We start from the raw sequence: 13,754 nt of genomic DNA, 5'->3' as shown, positions 1-13,754 counted from the left end.
AAAATCATTATTTCAGCTCTTGCAATGGTGAAACCCTGAGAGTCATGCTCCAGAGAAAGCAAGATTTCTTGATTTCCCGATGTCATAAACATTACCTAGCAGAATGTTCCAGTAATGTAAGCCATTAGTTGAAGCAGACTCATTAGTATCCTTAAACAATATACTAAAAGCACATCCATAAGAAGGTTTTTCAATTTAAAGCTAATGACAACAAAGAGAACTTGGAAACCCATAACACCTAAACATAACTTGTACACGAAGTAGTAGTTCTGTTTAAGGATAGTAATGAAAAACAAACGAAGGGAGTGCTCTGTTAAACCCTTGTTGAGCGAATCTGGTCTGAGTCAAACTCTCTCAAAGACTGCAACTTTAACTGTCTCTGTGTCTCTCTTCATCTCTGTCGCAAACTTGTGTTCCAACTTTCAGACATGTCGTTTTGTACATCTAATCTCCACCCTTCATCTTCTTCTATCAATCTCTTCTCCAACAACAACAACTCCCCAAAACCATCTCTCAGCTCTCTCCACTTATTTCATTACTCTCACTTCCTTGTTCATTTCGGTTTCCTCGCTAACTTACTCTTCTTTTGATTATCATATCCTCGCCATGTTGCATTTAATTGCTACAAAAATTCCTTCATACCCAACCCAACTAGACCTAATTCAACCGACTTGTCTCCCTGCGGTAACGGCGGCGCTGGTAAGTTCCAGAGATACCCTTTTGCTCGCTTAATATTCAGTGTACTAACTTCGGTTCAGTTACTGCAGAAGAGAGTGATAGTTCTTGTAATCGGTACCGGAGGGAGAGAACACGCCCTTTGTCACGCCTTGAAACGCTCTCCTTCCTGCAACTCTATGCTATGCACGCCTGGAAACCCCGGCATCACGAGCTCCGGAGACGCTACTTGTGTACCTGACCTCGACGTATCAGACAGCTCAGCTGTCATCTCCTTCTGTCGAAAACAGAATGGGGGTTTAGTGGTTGTTGGTCCTGAAGTGCCTCTTGATTTTGATCGTATCACTGAGATGTGTTTCTACAGCCAACTTGATTTTGAAAGGATTTAGGTTTAGACGTAGCGCTTTATATAGGAGAAAGATCAACGGGAGGTGAAACGAAAAAAATCAAGAAGAGTTTAAAGATCATCATTGATTGATCAGTAGTGTCTCAAGGTAACTGAAAGTTATGAGTTTTGGAGGCGAAGACGAAGAGGAAGAGTCGGAGAAGATCAGACTCTCAAACTTTAGAGGAAAAACAAAGGTTTGGCAACGCGGGCCTGGTATGGGCCGAGTTAAAATGTTAACTAAAAAAAAAGTCCAGTTTTCCTCTTCTTCAGTAGAAAGTGATGATGACGTGGTGAAAACAAACTTACTCATTGGCCGATTTTTTAATCTGACGTGGACACCATCTCTACTCTTCATATAACCCTTTTAGTATTAGTTAGATTAAAATACAGTTTAAATATTAAAATCTTAATTATATTTAGTTTTGAAATTACTAAATATTTTTAAAAAAATGGTTTTTAATTCAAAACATCAAAAAGTATTTTCAACAATTGCTTACTACTTGGAAAGTCAGGAAATACAGTTTATATATTAAAATACAGTTTATATATTAAAATCTTAATGATATTTAGTTTTGAAATTACCAAATATATATATATTTTTTAAATGGTTTATAAATAAAAAAATACAAGAAAAACAAAAAATTTAAATATTTTTTATCCAAAAAATATATGAAATTATTTGAATAATCCGGTTTTGATGGATTCAAGTCAATAAACTACATCTTTTTTTTTTTGCTCTGTGTATCGAGTTTTGATGGATTCGTCTCTGAATCCAAACAAGCATCTCAAAGAAGAGTAAAGCTTCCCTCTTTCTTTTTCTCTCGTCTTCTCAATGATCTTTATATTTTCTTACTGTATGATTTGCAGTTCTTACTTATTGCAGATTCGTAAGCAATCTAGATGGATCGTCTATTCTGGAAATCGCAGCACTATTAACCATTGTCCCTGTAAGTTTCTTTCTTATGTACATTTATTTGATTTGATTCAATTTCTAAATGATAACGTTTATTTGTTTTCAGCTTTTGGTTCTTATTCGCTACTCCATTGGCTTTCACTGTAGAACCGGTTCGTTTCTCTAATCAAAAGCAAATGCTAAAAAGCTCCCTGCTTTGCGAGAGCAATCCACCATTAAAGTCATCTCCTTTTGTTTGATGAGTCTAAGCTGTTTCATGTTTGTTTGTTATAGATAACAATGACAAATCGGTTTCATCGAAGAAAAACGACGATGAGATCGTTGTTTCCAGACAATGGAAGGCTTACAGTTATGCTATATCCTTGGACTTTATCTTCATTGTCTTCCCCATGCTCTTGTTCTTCACCGTATGTCCCTTAAAACATTCCTTTTTAACTCGGTAATGTTGTCTTATGATCATTGAACCTGATTGATAATAACTATTGTTGTAGGTTCTATCAGAATGGGTTTATCATGGGGTAGTTTTGTTGTCTCTGTTGTTGCTTGTTCTTACTGTGACTGCAAAAAGGTAGAAACTTTCTTATATTTTCACTTAGATTCAATAACAACCTTGTGGTACTTTTTTTTTTTTCAACTAAAAACTATGATTACAGATCTTCTTCAGGGTTGCAGAGAGGACAATCTCTCTCGTTTAGAGCTAATGTCTCCTCTTATAGAGTTGCTCTGGTATCCTACACTACCTTTTTGTTTTAATTTAAAATCCATTTTGCTTTTTATCTTTCATTTACTCTCAAGGATTTTTTCGTTGTTGCAGATGCTAATTACATGCTTGTGTATCTTGTCTGTTGACTTCACTATCTTTCCGAGGAGGTACGCTAAGACTGAGACTTACGGTACTAGCTTGGTACGTTTTTGGCATATTTGTCTTCCTTTAGGCTCTAAACTTGTGATTAGTAACTGTATATTACATAAGCAGATGGATCTTGGTGTTGGATCTTTTGTGTTGGCTAATGCTATAGTGTCTCGGCAAGCTAGAGACGTCTCATCAGGGTGGGTTATTCTCCTTACCTTGTTAGTGGTTCAGCATTATGTAAACCTGTTTCATCTTTTTAACTTGCATTGCTTCAGAAACTGGATCACTGGACTTAAGGCAACTGCTCCTCTGCTATTACTCGGGTTTATTCGTTTAGTTACCACTTCAGGTGTGGATTATCAGGTAAATAAAAACTCTGCTCCTTGATGTTTAGCGGTTTAACAAACTCTTAACCGTTGTTGTTCTTGACTGTGTATGAAGGTCCACGTTACGGAGTATGGACAACACTGGAACTTCTTTTTCACGCTTGCAGCAATATCAATTCTCACATCATTTGTTAACGTACCAGCTAAGTACTGTGGAGTCCTAGGTTTCACTGTTCTTGCAGGTACATTATACTTTACTTTATTTTCCCTCTTTAATTACAAGACGATGAAACCTAACTATCTTCAACTTGCTCTGTTCTCAGGGTACCAAACTTGGTTGGTTAGTGGACTGAACACATATCTACTTTCCCACGAAAGAGGAGATAACATTATCAGCAAGAACAAGGAAGGAGTATATAGCACCCTTGGTAAGGCTTTTGATTTGGTTGACTTACTATACTACTCTCTTTGTTATTATTGTGGCATCTAACTCTCTTCTGATTCAGGTTATTGGGGCATGTACCTTCTCGGCGTTCACTTAGGCTATCATCTCTTCTACGCAAAGCATTCCAATACTCGAAGCACCACAAGCTCTATCGCTAGAGTCTTTCTTGTTTCTTTTATACTATGGTAAAAATATAACATACTATCTCATTATGATAGTATCACTCACTCATCTGTATGTGTCAGGATTGTGACTATACTTGTTGACAACTATGTGGAGAGGATTTCACGTAGAACGGTAATGATACTCGCTTAAAAAGCTCAAAAGCATTTCAATATTGGTTGATAATCATTTTTTCATTTATCTTGTGCAGTGCAACATGCCTTATGTTACTTGGGTGCTCGCTCAAGATCTCCAGGTGTTTTTAAGTTCAATGTTAATTATAAATGTGAAGACTTTGTCTTTGAGATTAGAGGTATGAGTCTTTTTGTTGTTGTTTTTTCAGGCGTTGGGTATATTCATGCTTTCGAGTTATATACCTATGAACAAACTCTCATCACTTGAAGAAGCAATTGACCAGAATCTTCTAGCTACTTTTCTTCTTGTAAGTCTCTTCTTATCAAATTGATTTCTCACAGAGTCTTGATTCTCCTTGAACTCATTCTTTGTACAGGCAAACGTGTTTACAGGAGTGATGAACATGGCCGTAGATACCATATTTGCTTCTCCAATATCTTCCCTTGTGATATTAACAGCTTATGCCTTTGGTTTATCTGTTATTGTCGGAACCATTCATTTCTCCGGTTTCCGGTTAAAGTTCTGGTAGGAGGATGCTACAACATCTTTGTAAACTCTTTACTTGTCTTTTAGTGACAATGTAATTGATTCAGACCTGCTTGTGGGTTGGGACGGATATGAAGGGAAGCTCTTTTTTTGGTCAAATAGTTTGAAGTCTGAATATTTTACAGTTATCTGATTGGTTCTTTCAACGGTACACCGTTTGTTAACACCGCAAGTAAACGTCACGTAGTTTAGACCTGATATTACGAAGAGAGCCTCTCATTTTGGTCAAACACTGTGTCAAGTCTGAATCTTTCTTTGCCGGCACACAGTTCGTTAACAGTGCAAGTAAACGTCACGTAGTTTAGATCTGATAATCTAATGATGTTCATAAAAAGCCCAACTCGAGCCCAAGCACCGAACTTGGCTTGATCCTATCTATCATCTCCGTCGATCAGGAATTAGAGTTCGTTGATCGGAGTTTTGTTTATACGATCAATGGTTTCCCGGAGATATTACCGGAGCTTAAGATCTTGTACCGGATGGCGTCGGTTTCTATTACTTGTCCCCGTACTCGTTGTTCTTCCTCACCTCTCATCACTTGTTGATTATTCTTCTTCGACTAGAGCTAAGAACGAAGCGCCAAGCACTCGTAACAAGAAACTAGATCACCTTGTGCTCGTTCCTGCTGCTGGAGTCGGCTTTCCCGATAGATTGCATTGCCAAGGTTAGATTTTGCTATTAGTTGGTCACATAAGCACTTATAGCTCTCGGATATGAATCGCAATCTTTGATTTGTATTTGTGGAGACACAGATCTGAGCAATGTTGTTGTGTCCTGAACTTAGGGCAAAGAACATTAATCCTCGTCTCTCAGGACTTTGTCTTGATAACCATTTGAATCCATAGCTTAGCTTGTCTTGTTGCTTCAATGCTATGATACAACTTTGGAAAATGGTATTCTTGTTGGTGTTACCTTGTGTTTCTTACATTGTCTATGTTTTGTTTAGGCACGAAGGCTCTGAACAAGACACACACTACAAATTCTCATGTGTCTGGTGCTGCTGGAAATGGTGTTTCTTTTGTCACAGTGTTTACTGTTTATAATAATAACACATCACTCGGTGATTTGAAATCCTCCAATATGGTTTCTGTTGTTGGGAATGTTACCTACAGCAAGCCAGAGAGGTCAATGGCTGTTCTAAACGCATTCGCCTACTTCATTCTGGTAACTTTTTGTCAACTTTTGGTGTTGTTTCTTAGCTACTGCGTCTGAAAGAAAGTTATGTTTTTTGTTTATGTAGGTGAGTATGCCCAAGAGCAGCGTTGTCATATTGACCGATCCAGCTTCTCAACTTTCTATCCAAGCAAGCAACGTGATGGTAGAGCCTATTCCTGGTGATTATTCACGTGCTAACCTGATGCTTCAAAGAATCAGGTCTTACATTGTAAGAGCACAATCACACTAATACCTTTGGTAGAATCCATACATTTGTTGCTTTTGCCTATCTCTCTATTTATCTGGTATCCATTTCTCTTAAGATCTCACCTAAACGTTTATGAGTTATTGATAGATGGGTCGTGACTTTTTATTTGGTTAAAATTTGGCTCTGCAGACCTTTCTTGAGATGAAGCTCGAGAAGAATGATGGTGTGATAAACCACTATATCTTCACTGATTCTGATATAGCTGTGGTTGATAACATCGAGACTATATTTGACAAGCATCCAAACTTCCACATAGCTCTCACATTCAGGAACAATAAAGATCAACCTCTGAACTCAGGTTTTATAGCTGTGAGAGGAACCCGTGAAGGGATCCTAAGGTTTGTGCATCTATCCCTTATCTATCCTCATTAAGCAAAATCTCTTATAGTTAAAAGCAACACTTGTGTCTTTGGAATCAATGTCTAAACCTCGAATGCTAGTCAGGAAATTCATATGTATACGCTCAGTATTGATGCTTTGCCTTACATGGGGTTCCAAAAAAATGCAGGGCTAAAGTTATTCTTGAACAAGTCTTAAAAGCTTACAAAACCAAATACATGAAGGCATCGCGTATGCTTGGTGATCAGTTGGCTCTGGTATGGGTTGTCAAATCCCATCCTTCATTTGACGCAAAGAGATTCACAAAGCCACAAGCGTTCACACAAGAAATAGCTGGAGCTTCAGTTCTGTTTCTACCATGTGCCCTATACAACTGGACGCCTCCTGAAGGTGCTGGTCAGTTTCATGGCATGCCATTAGATGTCAAGGTACTCTCACAACCCCTAAAAACATCACAAATCTATCTATCACATTCTCATTACTCTGAACAACAAAAAACACAGATTGTTCACTTCAAAGGTTCGAGGAAACGCTTAATGCTAGAGGCATGGAACTTCCACAAATCTACTTCGAACATTCCAGATATGTTGTGTCTTGTTCTAGGTAGTGGAAGAACTAAATACGATTTCTAAACTTGTTGACCATGACTACTTGTTCTTCTTTGTTTAATATATGTAGGAGATCAGTCACAGTTACGTGCTGAAGAAGTAACATTGTTTTATTTGAAGATGAATCAAATTTTAATACAACAGTTACGTACCAGACAAGTAACATAAATAAATTAAATATAATTACTCAAAACAAAACACGAAAACTCATCTCGCGGCGGCTTTCTTACCACCGGAGTAATAACTCAGGTACCACCTCACGAACTTCTTCAATCCCGTCTGCAAATCCGTGGTCGGTTTATACCCAAGCTCACGTTGAGCTAAGCTGATATTAGCATGAGTGAACGGAACGTCACCGTTTCGCGGCATCTTGATCACGTTCCTCTTGGCCTTCACTTTCAGCTGCCTCTCCAGTATACTCACCAGATCGGAAACCGGCACCGGCGACGTGTTCCCGAGGTTAAACACTCTCAGCTGCGCCGGACCTCTCTTCTTCCCTCCGGTTCCTGTACTCTTCTCCGCCGTATCAAGCGCTCCTAAACATCCTTTCACGATGTCGTCTATGTAAGTGAAGTCTCTCGCCACCGTGCCGTGGTTAGCCGACTCGAAGATCGATATGGACTTCCCTTTGAGAATGTCTTTAGTGAAGAAGAAGTACGCCATGTCTGGTCTTCCCCATGGTCCGTACACGGTGAAGAACCTTAGTCCTGTAAGGGATAGCCCGTAGATGTGGTTGTAAGTATGAGCTATCTCTTCACCAGCTTTCTTCGTGGCGGCGTATAAGCTAGCCGGTTGGTCTGTTCTGTCTTTCTCGGAGAAGGGTACCTTCGTGTTGAGTCCATAGACGGAGCTAGAGGAAGCCCAGACGATGGCTGGTTGCGGGTTAGCCGCTTTGCAGACCTCAAGGAGGTTGACTAGTCCAGCGATGTTGCTGTGAACATACGAGCTAGGGTTCTCCATTGCGTACCTAACTCCTGCTTGAGCGGCTAGATGCATGACGTGAGTGAAGGTGACGATCTTGAAGAGCTTACGGAGGAGTTCAACGTCGTTTATGTCTCCCTCCACGATGAAGACGCCGCTTCTCTCTAGTAAAGCTTGTCTCGCACGTTTCAGAGAAGGGTCGTAGTAGTCGTTGAAGTTGTCTAGGCCGATGACGCCGTCTCCGCGGCGTTTTAAAGCGGAGGAGACGTGTGTACCGACGAAACCGGCTGCTCCGGTGACTAAGACGGTCATTCCGTTGCTTGAGGTTCGGGTTCGAGCAGAGGCTCGGATGCGTTTCTCCCAAGCGGGTCCTCCATAGGTGAAGGTTCGGAGGGAGCGGCGAGATGGGTCGGATTGGGAGGAGTTAACGGACGGTGGAGATCGGAGGAAGAGTAGGGAGATGAGACAGAGGAGGAAGAAGGAGATGAATGCGAACTTGATGGGAGATGATTGAAACCTGAGACGGTTGAAGTATGAAGATTTGTCAATCTTGAACTTGCCTGGGCTTGATGGTATGTCGTCAAGACGAGACATCTTTGAACACCTTTATTCTTCTTCTTCTTGTCTCTTTAGTTTTTATGACAGCTCCTTGGAGTCTTCAGGTTTCTTGGAAGGATTTAATTAAAGAAGCTTAAACACGAATATAATCTTTTATTTAATAATAAGATTGGTCACAGGGTGTGATTAAAGAGTGTGAATTGTAAATCTGAACATGGGGGATTGAAGATTTAGAGATCCAAATCAAGGAGGAGAAGAAGAAAGAGAGAGAGAGAGAGAGAGAGAGACTTCTTTTGAAAATAATTGATTGACAATCAAATTTAACTGCAAAAGTTTTTGACTCTTGAAAAGATTTGTTGTCATGCTATTGAATGGAGTTGATTGGTGTGAAATAATATTCCAAGATTTTAGGGAAGCCTCACATCACATCTATTTTCGTGAGAGAGAGATTTTGGGGGCATCGATTTTGTTAGCTTTGCTCTAAATAATTACTATATATTACCAATAAATGAGCCTAACATAAACTTCCTATGTATAGCAAATCAGGGTTGATGTAAATCATTGTTTAGTCTTCTACCAAAACCAACTTTTTAAATGTGTAAACCCAAAAAAGGTTATGTAATCAATCATACGATGTTTATTTTTATTTTTTTAATAAGAAATGCAATGGGGCAAAAGATAAAAAAAAAAAAAGGTGCAAGCGAATGAATGCTATAATGACACTCAAAGACCCCATGTGAAGAACTTGATTACATAAGACAAGAACATGTCCACCCCTTTCCCTTTATGAATTGGCAGAACATGTCCCCATGCCTTTGTCCCTCCTTCAGATGTATCTACTCTTAGATCTACTCTTTTGTCCCTATACTCATATGCAGTTAAAACTCCAAGACAAATACAAGAAACAAGAGTAAGACAGTAAAGCCTTTTTGTTCCTGAGTAAAAACCTATCCAAGTTGGGAATTAGAATCTATTCTTACAAGCTTGGGGATAAACTACATAGTCAAATCAGTTCACAGTTGGGCTCAGAAAGGCCTGGAACAGTCTGAGCTAGGCCGGATTAATTTTCACATAGTTTTGAGGTTGTGGTCTACTTTACCCACCTTTAAAAAACCCAGTTCAGTGATTTAGAGCAGCCCTAATCACCCAGTCTATTATGACCAAAACCGATTCAAAGATTGCATCAAACAGTTTAAGGTACAAGCAAACAATCTTAATACTCTTTGTTTTTCGTAATCTTACAGTGATAACAGAGGAAACTGATCTCAATTGGATCAAAAAGAAAAGACAAATGGGCTTTAAGGTCTGTTTAGTGCTTTGTGATACTTTCAAGGACCTGGAAGTAGTCAGGGAAAGTTTTCCTGGTGCAACCAGGATCTTTGATGGTTACTGGAACATCAGCACAAGCTGCAAGGGAGAATGCCATTGCCATTCTATGATCATCATATGTGTCAATCTCCGACGGTTTCAGCTTTGCTGGTGGAGTTATCACACAATAATCTGAACCCTCTTCCACTGTAGCTCCAAGCTGCACGCAAAAGTTATGCAGAACTTAACCTAGACTGAGCACATAAAACCAAGAGAGTGAGAGCGGGACAGAAAGAAAATTGTTTTACCTTCCTAAGCTCTGTGCAAATGGCAATCATCCTTTCTGTCTCCTTTACTCTCCAGCTAGCCACTATATATGATAAAACGATTGGATGAGAGGAGAACTAAGTGACTATGAATCTTAAAAACCCCAATTAGATGGTTAGAGGGAGTACTTACCATCTCTAATGGTGGTTGGACCATCTGCAAAGAGAGCAACAACGGCAAGAGTCATGGCTACATCAGGCATTTTGTTCATGTTGACATCAACAGCGCGCAAGTGTCTCATTCCAAAAGCATCTCTAGATGGTCCAGTCACAGTCACACTGTTCTCTGTCCATGACACTTTACATCCCATTTTCTCAAAAACCTCAGCGAACTTCACATCTCCCTTTGAGATTCATCACAACAACAAAAATGAACTTAGATTCTAACATATGTTCCACACAACTAGCCAAAGCCTTAGAAAGACAAAAAAATAAATTGAACAAAGCAAATTTCATTATAAACTTAGTATTACCTGCAGGCTGGTTGTTCCACAACCTTCAACAGTGACGGTTTCACCAGTAATGGCAGCACCAGCCAAGAAATAACTAGCACTAGAAGCATCACCTTCTACGTAAGCATTACCAGGCGACCTGAATCAAATTTTACCATTTGGTTAGTCACTCTTCTGTCAATCTAATTATAAGTTCAGTGATTTCAGAAACAACGCTTACTTGTATTTCTGACCGCCCTTGACAAAGAAACGATCCCAACTGTCACTATGCTCGGCACTAACACCAAAACGTTCCATCAACTTCAATGTCATTTCAACATACGGAACAGAGATCAGTTTATCAACGATCTCAATCTCAACGTCTCCAAGAGCTAAAGGAGCTGCCATGAGCAGAGCAGTCAAGTATTGACTACTGATTGAACCAGATAGCTTCACCTGAAAAATGCAAATCATATCTAATATGTCAATCAAGAAACCATACAAAAGCCATCATATCGAGCAAACGCAGTGTGATGAACAAAGATTCCTGCAACTTTCCACATAGTAGATGCTGAGATTACAAACTCACCTTTCCACCGGGAAGGCCACCATTAGCATTGACGCGAACAGGAGGGCAGTTAGTTCCAAGAGTACATTCAACATCAGCACCAAGCTGCTTAAGACCAACAACCAAATCTCCTATAGGCCTTTCCCTCATTCTAGGCACCCCATCAAGAATATAACTGGAAAATAAACCGAACTAAAAGCATGAGGACAAGATCGGTTCTTGACATAACACAAAACTAACTAACAAAATCACACTCCTTAACCTTACCTTGCGTTGCCACCTGCAGCAGTAACTGCAGCGGTAAGTGGACGCATGGCTGTTCCAGCATTCCCAAGGTACAACTCGATATCACTCTTGGAATCTAAAGAAGCTGGGAATATCCCGCCACATCCTTCAACAACCGCACGGTTATTCTCACTGTCACGTTCCACATTAAGCCCCAATTTCTTCAACGCATCAAGCATGTAATTGATGTCATCACTGTTCAACAAGTTGTCAACTACAGTGGTTCCCTATAACACCACAACAAAGTGTGAACCTTTCTTCAATCTCACGCCGTTAAAAAACGCAACACTAAGCTAACAAAGAAAGAAAGAAGCAAACCGACCTCGGATAGAGCTGCTAGAAGAAGGATTCGATTGGACAGAGATTTGGATCCGGGTAGCTTGATCAGACCCGAGATTTCTCTAATGGGCTGAAGCACAATCTCCGAAGATTTCTCAGCCGTGGAAACAGACGCCGTTACCCGAACCGGACGAATCACAGACCCGTTGTTACTCTTCTTCAACCCCCACGAAGAAATCTGGTGCGTCTTCAGAGAAACAGAGAAGGGCGATTTGCGTTGGTTTGATTTGGAGAGATTGGAGATAACACATGGGTTCTGGTTCTGGCAGATTCTGCTAGCTTGCGCCATTGGAGAAAAAGTTTAGATCTTTGAACCCACTCTCTGCCTTCCTCAAAATTTTATAAACTTTGGGGGGGGGGGGGGGGGGGGGACGAAGAAGGTAGCCATCAAAATCCTTCACCAACCCACCTCAAGCGATGTATGAGCTTTTTCTATTAGCCAATGTGAATGTGGCACGTGTTAAGTATTTGTCCAAGTCAGCTGTTACAGACCGCAAGTGGGAAGGTTTTGGTTTTTGGTTAGGTAGCGTTAAGATTTGGTGGTTTTAAACGGGGTCTCAAAGAAGTTATTGGGCCTTTATGACAAAAAACCCATGAACCACTCACTGATGAAACGTTAACCGAAAACTCATAAATAAATTGATTGCGGTTTACTACTAGAATACCGAAGAGAAAACATAAATCGACATAAGAGAAGAGTAACCGGCCGGTATTAGATTACCTTTAACAGAAGACGATGGTAACATCTAGAGCTTGGTATTTTATCCGATACCCGAACCTTAAACTCGAAAAACCTGAACTCGAATCCGAACCGAAGTAGCAAAATACCGAACGGATTTTATATAGAATAAGTTTGGATATCCGAACCCGATCAGATATATCCAAACCCCGAAATAATACCCGAAGCCATCCGAACATATGTATATTTTAACCTAAATTTACATCTTTCATCCAATATGTAATGACTAGTTTCTTTTAACCGATTTTGGTTTAATTAATATTATATAAAATCAATACCAAATCACTATTTTTCCTAACCTAAACGTGTGTACATATATATATAAATATGTATCTCCTTAAACGTAAGAGAGATTAAGGTACCATCTGCATCTCCCATCCCTCATCTTCTCTCCATACAAGATCTTCTTTCCTAAAATATTCTTCCTTTCACGATCCATGTTAGGTTTTTCGGAAACATTATTTGTTGCCGTCATCAATGATAACCACCATAAAACATCATTGTAACAACCGGAGCCACCTCGAACCATCTTGTCGTCCTTCATAGGGAGGGGTAATTTCCATCCATGGAGCTTCTCTTGTTACTCTCTGATCGTATTACAGAACGAAAGCAAGAGAATGAACAGTCTTTTTTGTAAAAATTATGTAATTTTAAAAAAAATTATCAGTAGTTCAAAAAAAAAATTATCAAATGTTTTGTTTTTTCGGTTATATCCGAAATACCCGAACCCGAATTAAAAAATATCCGAATCCGATCTGAAGTGTAGAAATACCCGAAAAAGTTTTATACTTCTATACCAAAATATCCAAACATCCGAAATACCCAATCCGAGCGCCGAACCCTATTAACATCCATGTCTCCATGAGCCGGTTAAAAATAACTGAATATGAAGATAAATATCATTGGTTTAATAAAATCGATTTAACAATATTAATCGGAAAAGCTTTTATCAAAGGGTGAATCCAAACTTAGGGAGAAAGTACACTCCAGTTCTTCTTTGCCATGAACGAATCCAAGATCGTAGATTTCTCGGAGCGTGTGGAAGTGCCCAAAGGCCTCGAAGGTCTCGAAGAGGGCGTGTTCTGGGACGTGGAGGATTTCCCATTCCCTGTGAATTCCACACCTGATGAGATCTATACAAAAAATCGAATCATGGGCTTATGTCGATGAGAAGAAGAATGGGATTTGGGGGGAAGGAGGAGGGGGTGAGTTTCTAAGTAAGAAGACGTGGGATTCAAGAATCTACTTCCTTGCCGGAGGTGATGATAAGCCTTCGCACTACAAGAAAAATGCGTTTTTATAGCGGACGAATAACGCTATGTAACGATATAATAGCGGTTTTTGAAGCGTTGTATCATCGCCCGTCATAATAAGTAAATGACATTACATAGCGGTTTTTAGCGTTGCTATTTTTTCTTTCGCTACAATAGCGCTTTTCAATATGCAATTAAATTTTTTTTAATAGC

The 13,754-nt window shown here is 39.6% G+C and overlaps 4 protein-coding genes across 4 annotated transcripts; 2 read left to right on the top strand and 2 right to left on the bottom strand.

Moving 5' to 3' along the window:
• The first annotated feature begins 1,747 nt into the window (after positions 1 to 1,747).
• LOC106331461 (uncharacterized protein At4g17910) lies at positions 1,748 to 4,493 on the top strand. Its single transcript, XM_013769822.1, has 16 exons — positions 1,748 to 1,858; positions 1,947 to 2,010; positions 2,083 to 2,128; positions 2,250 to 2,383; positions 2,468 to 2,544; positions 2,630 to 2,702; positions 2,791 to 2,880; positions 2,953 to 3,026; positions 3,105 to 3,192; positions 3,271 to 3,397; positions 3,479 to 3,583; positions 3,662 to 3,785; positions 3,846 to 3,897; positions 3,974 to 4,018; positions 4,106 to 4,204; positions 4,274 to 4,493. Exons 1-16 carry the CDS (start codon positions 1,818 to 1,820, stop codon positions 4,424 to 4,426), a joined length of 1,392 nt encoding a protein of 463 aa, XP_013625276.1. The 5' UTR covers positions 1,748 to 1,817; the 3' UTR covers positions 4,427 to 4,493.
• A 303-nt stretch (positions 4,494 to 4,796) lies between these two features.
• LOC106336261 lies at positions 4,797 to 6,852 on the top strand. The gene is made up of 6 exons (XM_013775043.1): positions 4,797 to 5,107; positions 5,390 to 5,607; positions 5,684 to 5,827; positions 5,996 to 6,204; positions 6,375 to 6,633; positions 6,709 to 6,852. The coding sequence occupies exons 1-6, from the start codon at positions 4,879 to 4,881 to the stop codon at positions 6,835 to 6,837; spliced, it is 1,188 nt and encodes a 395-aa protein (XP_013630497.1). The 5' UTR covers positions 4,797 to 4,878; the 3' UTR covers positions 6,838 to 6,852.
• Positions 6,853 to 6,907: 55 nt separating this feature from the next.
• On the bottom strand, positions 6,908 to 8,745 carry LOC106336260 (UDP-glucuronate 4-epimerase 4). The gene has a single exon (XM_013775042.1). The coding sequence runs from the start codon at positions 8,326 to 8,328 to the stop codon at positions 7,021 to 7,023; it is 1,308 nt and encodes a 435-aa protein (XP_013630496.1). The 5' UTR covers positions 8,329 to 8,745; the 3' UTR covers positions 6,908 to 7,020.
• Positions 8,746 to 9,444: 699 nt separating this feature from the next.
• LOC106336357 (3-phosphoshikimate 1-carboxyvinyltransferase, chloroplastic) lies at positions 9,445 to 11,895 on the bottom strand. Its single transcript, XM_013775169.1, has 8 exons — positions 11,533 to 11,895; positions 11,193 to 11,437; positions 10,947 to 11,100; positions 10,599 to 10,813; positions 10,400 to 10,517; positions 10,060 to 10,270; positions 9,909 to 9,970; positions 9,445 to 9,820 (listed from the first exon to the last, which is right to left on the bottom strand). Exons 1-8 carry the CDS (start codon positions 11,836 to 11,838, stop codon positions 9,602 to 9,604), a joined length of 1,530 nt encoding a protein of 509 aa, XP_013630623.1. The 5' UTR covers positions 11,839 to 11,895; the 3' UTR covers positions 9,445 to 9,601.
• Between the last annotated feature and the right edge of the window lie 1,859 nt (positions 11,896 to 13,754).

Source organism: Brassica oleracea, chromosome C3 (genome assembly GCF_000695525.1).
Source record: "Brassica oleracea var. oleracea cultivar TO1000 chromosome C3, BOL, whole genome shotgun sequence".
Classification (NCBI taxonomy): domain Eukaryota; kingdom Viridiplantae; phylum Streptophyta; class Magnoliopsida; order Brassicales; family Brassicaceae; genus Brassica; species Brassica oleracea.
Note: the sequence above shows the minus strand (reverse complement) of the source record. Positions and strands in the feature narration are given on the sequence as shown.

What these genes read in the sequence shown, in the direction of transcription:
- LOC106331461 (XM_013769822.1), top strand. Translation starts at nt 1,818, where the DNA reads ATGGATTCGTCTCTGAATCCAAACAAGCATCTCAAAGAAGA. An exon ending in CCTCTTATAGAGTTGCTCTG is followed by an intron (nt 2,703 to 2,790) that starts GTATCCTACACT and finishes TCGTTGTTGCAG; the next exon opens with ATGCTAATTACATGCTTGTG. An exon ending in TGCTCGCTCAAGATCTCCAG is followed by an intron (nt 4,019 to 4,105) that starts GTGTTTTTAAGT and finishes TTGTTTTTTCAG; the next exon opens with GCGTTGGGTATATTCATGCT.
- LOC106336261 (XM_013775043.1), top strand. Translation starts at nt 4,879, where the DNA reads ATGGTTTCCCGGAGATATTACCGGAGCTTAAGATCTTGTACCGGATGG. An exon ending in CGATAGATTGCATTGCCAAG is followed by an intron (nt 5,108 to 5,389) that starts GTTAGATTTTGC and finishes TGTTTTGTTTAG; the next exon opens with GCACGAAGGCTCTGAACAAG. An exon ending in AAAGAATCAGGTCTTACATT is followed by an intron (nt 5,828 to 5,995) that starts GTAAGAGCACAA and finishes TTGGCTCTGCAG; the next exon opens with ACCTTTCTTGAGATGAAGCT.
- LOC106336260 (XM_013775042.1), bottom strand. Translation starts at nt 8,328, where the DNA reads ATGTCTCGTCTTGACGACATACCATCAAGCCCAGGCAAGTTCAAGATT.
- LOC106336357 (XM_013775169.1), bottom strand. Translation starts at nt 11,838, where the DNA reads ATGGCGCAAGCTAGCAGAATCTGCCAGAACCAGAACCCATGTGTTATC. An exon ending in TTCTAGCAGCTCTATCCGAG is followed by an intron (nt 11,438 to 11,532) that starts GTCGGTTTGCTT and finishes GTGGTGTTATAG; the next exon opens with GGAACCACTGTAGTTGACAA. An exon ending in GTGGCCTTCCCGGTGGAAAG is followed by an intron (nt 10,814 to 10,946) that starts GTGAGTTTGTAA and finishes TGCATTTTTCAG; the next exon opens with GTGAAGCTATCTGGTTCAAT.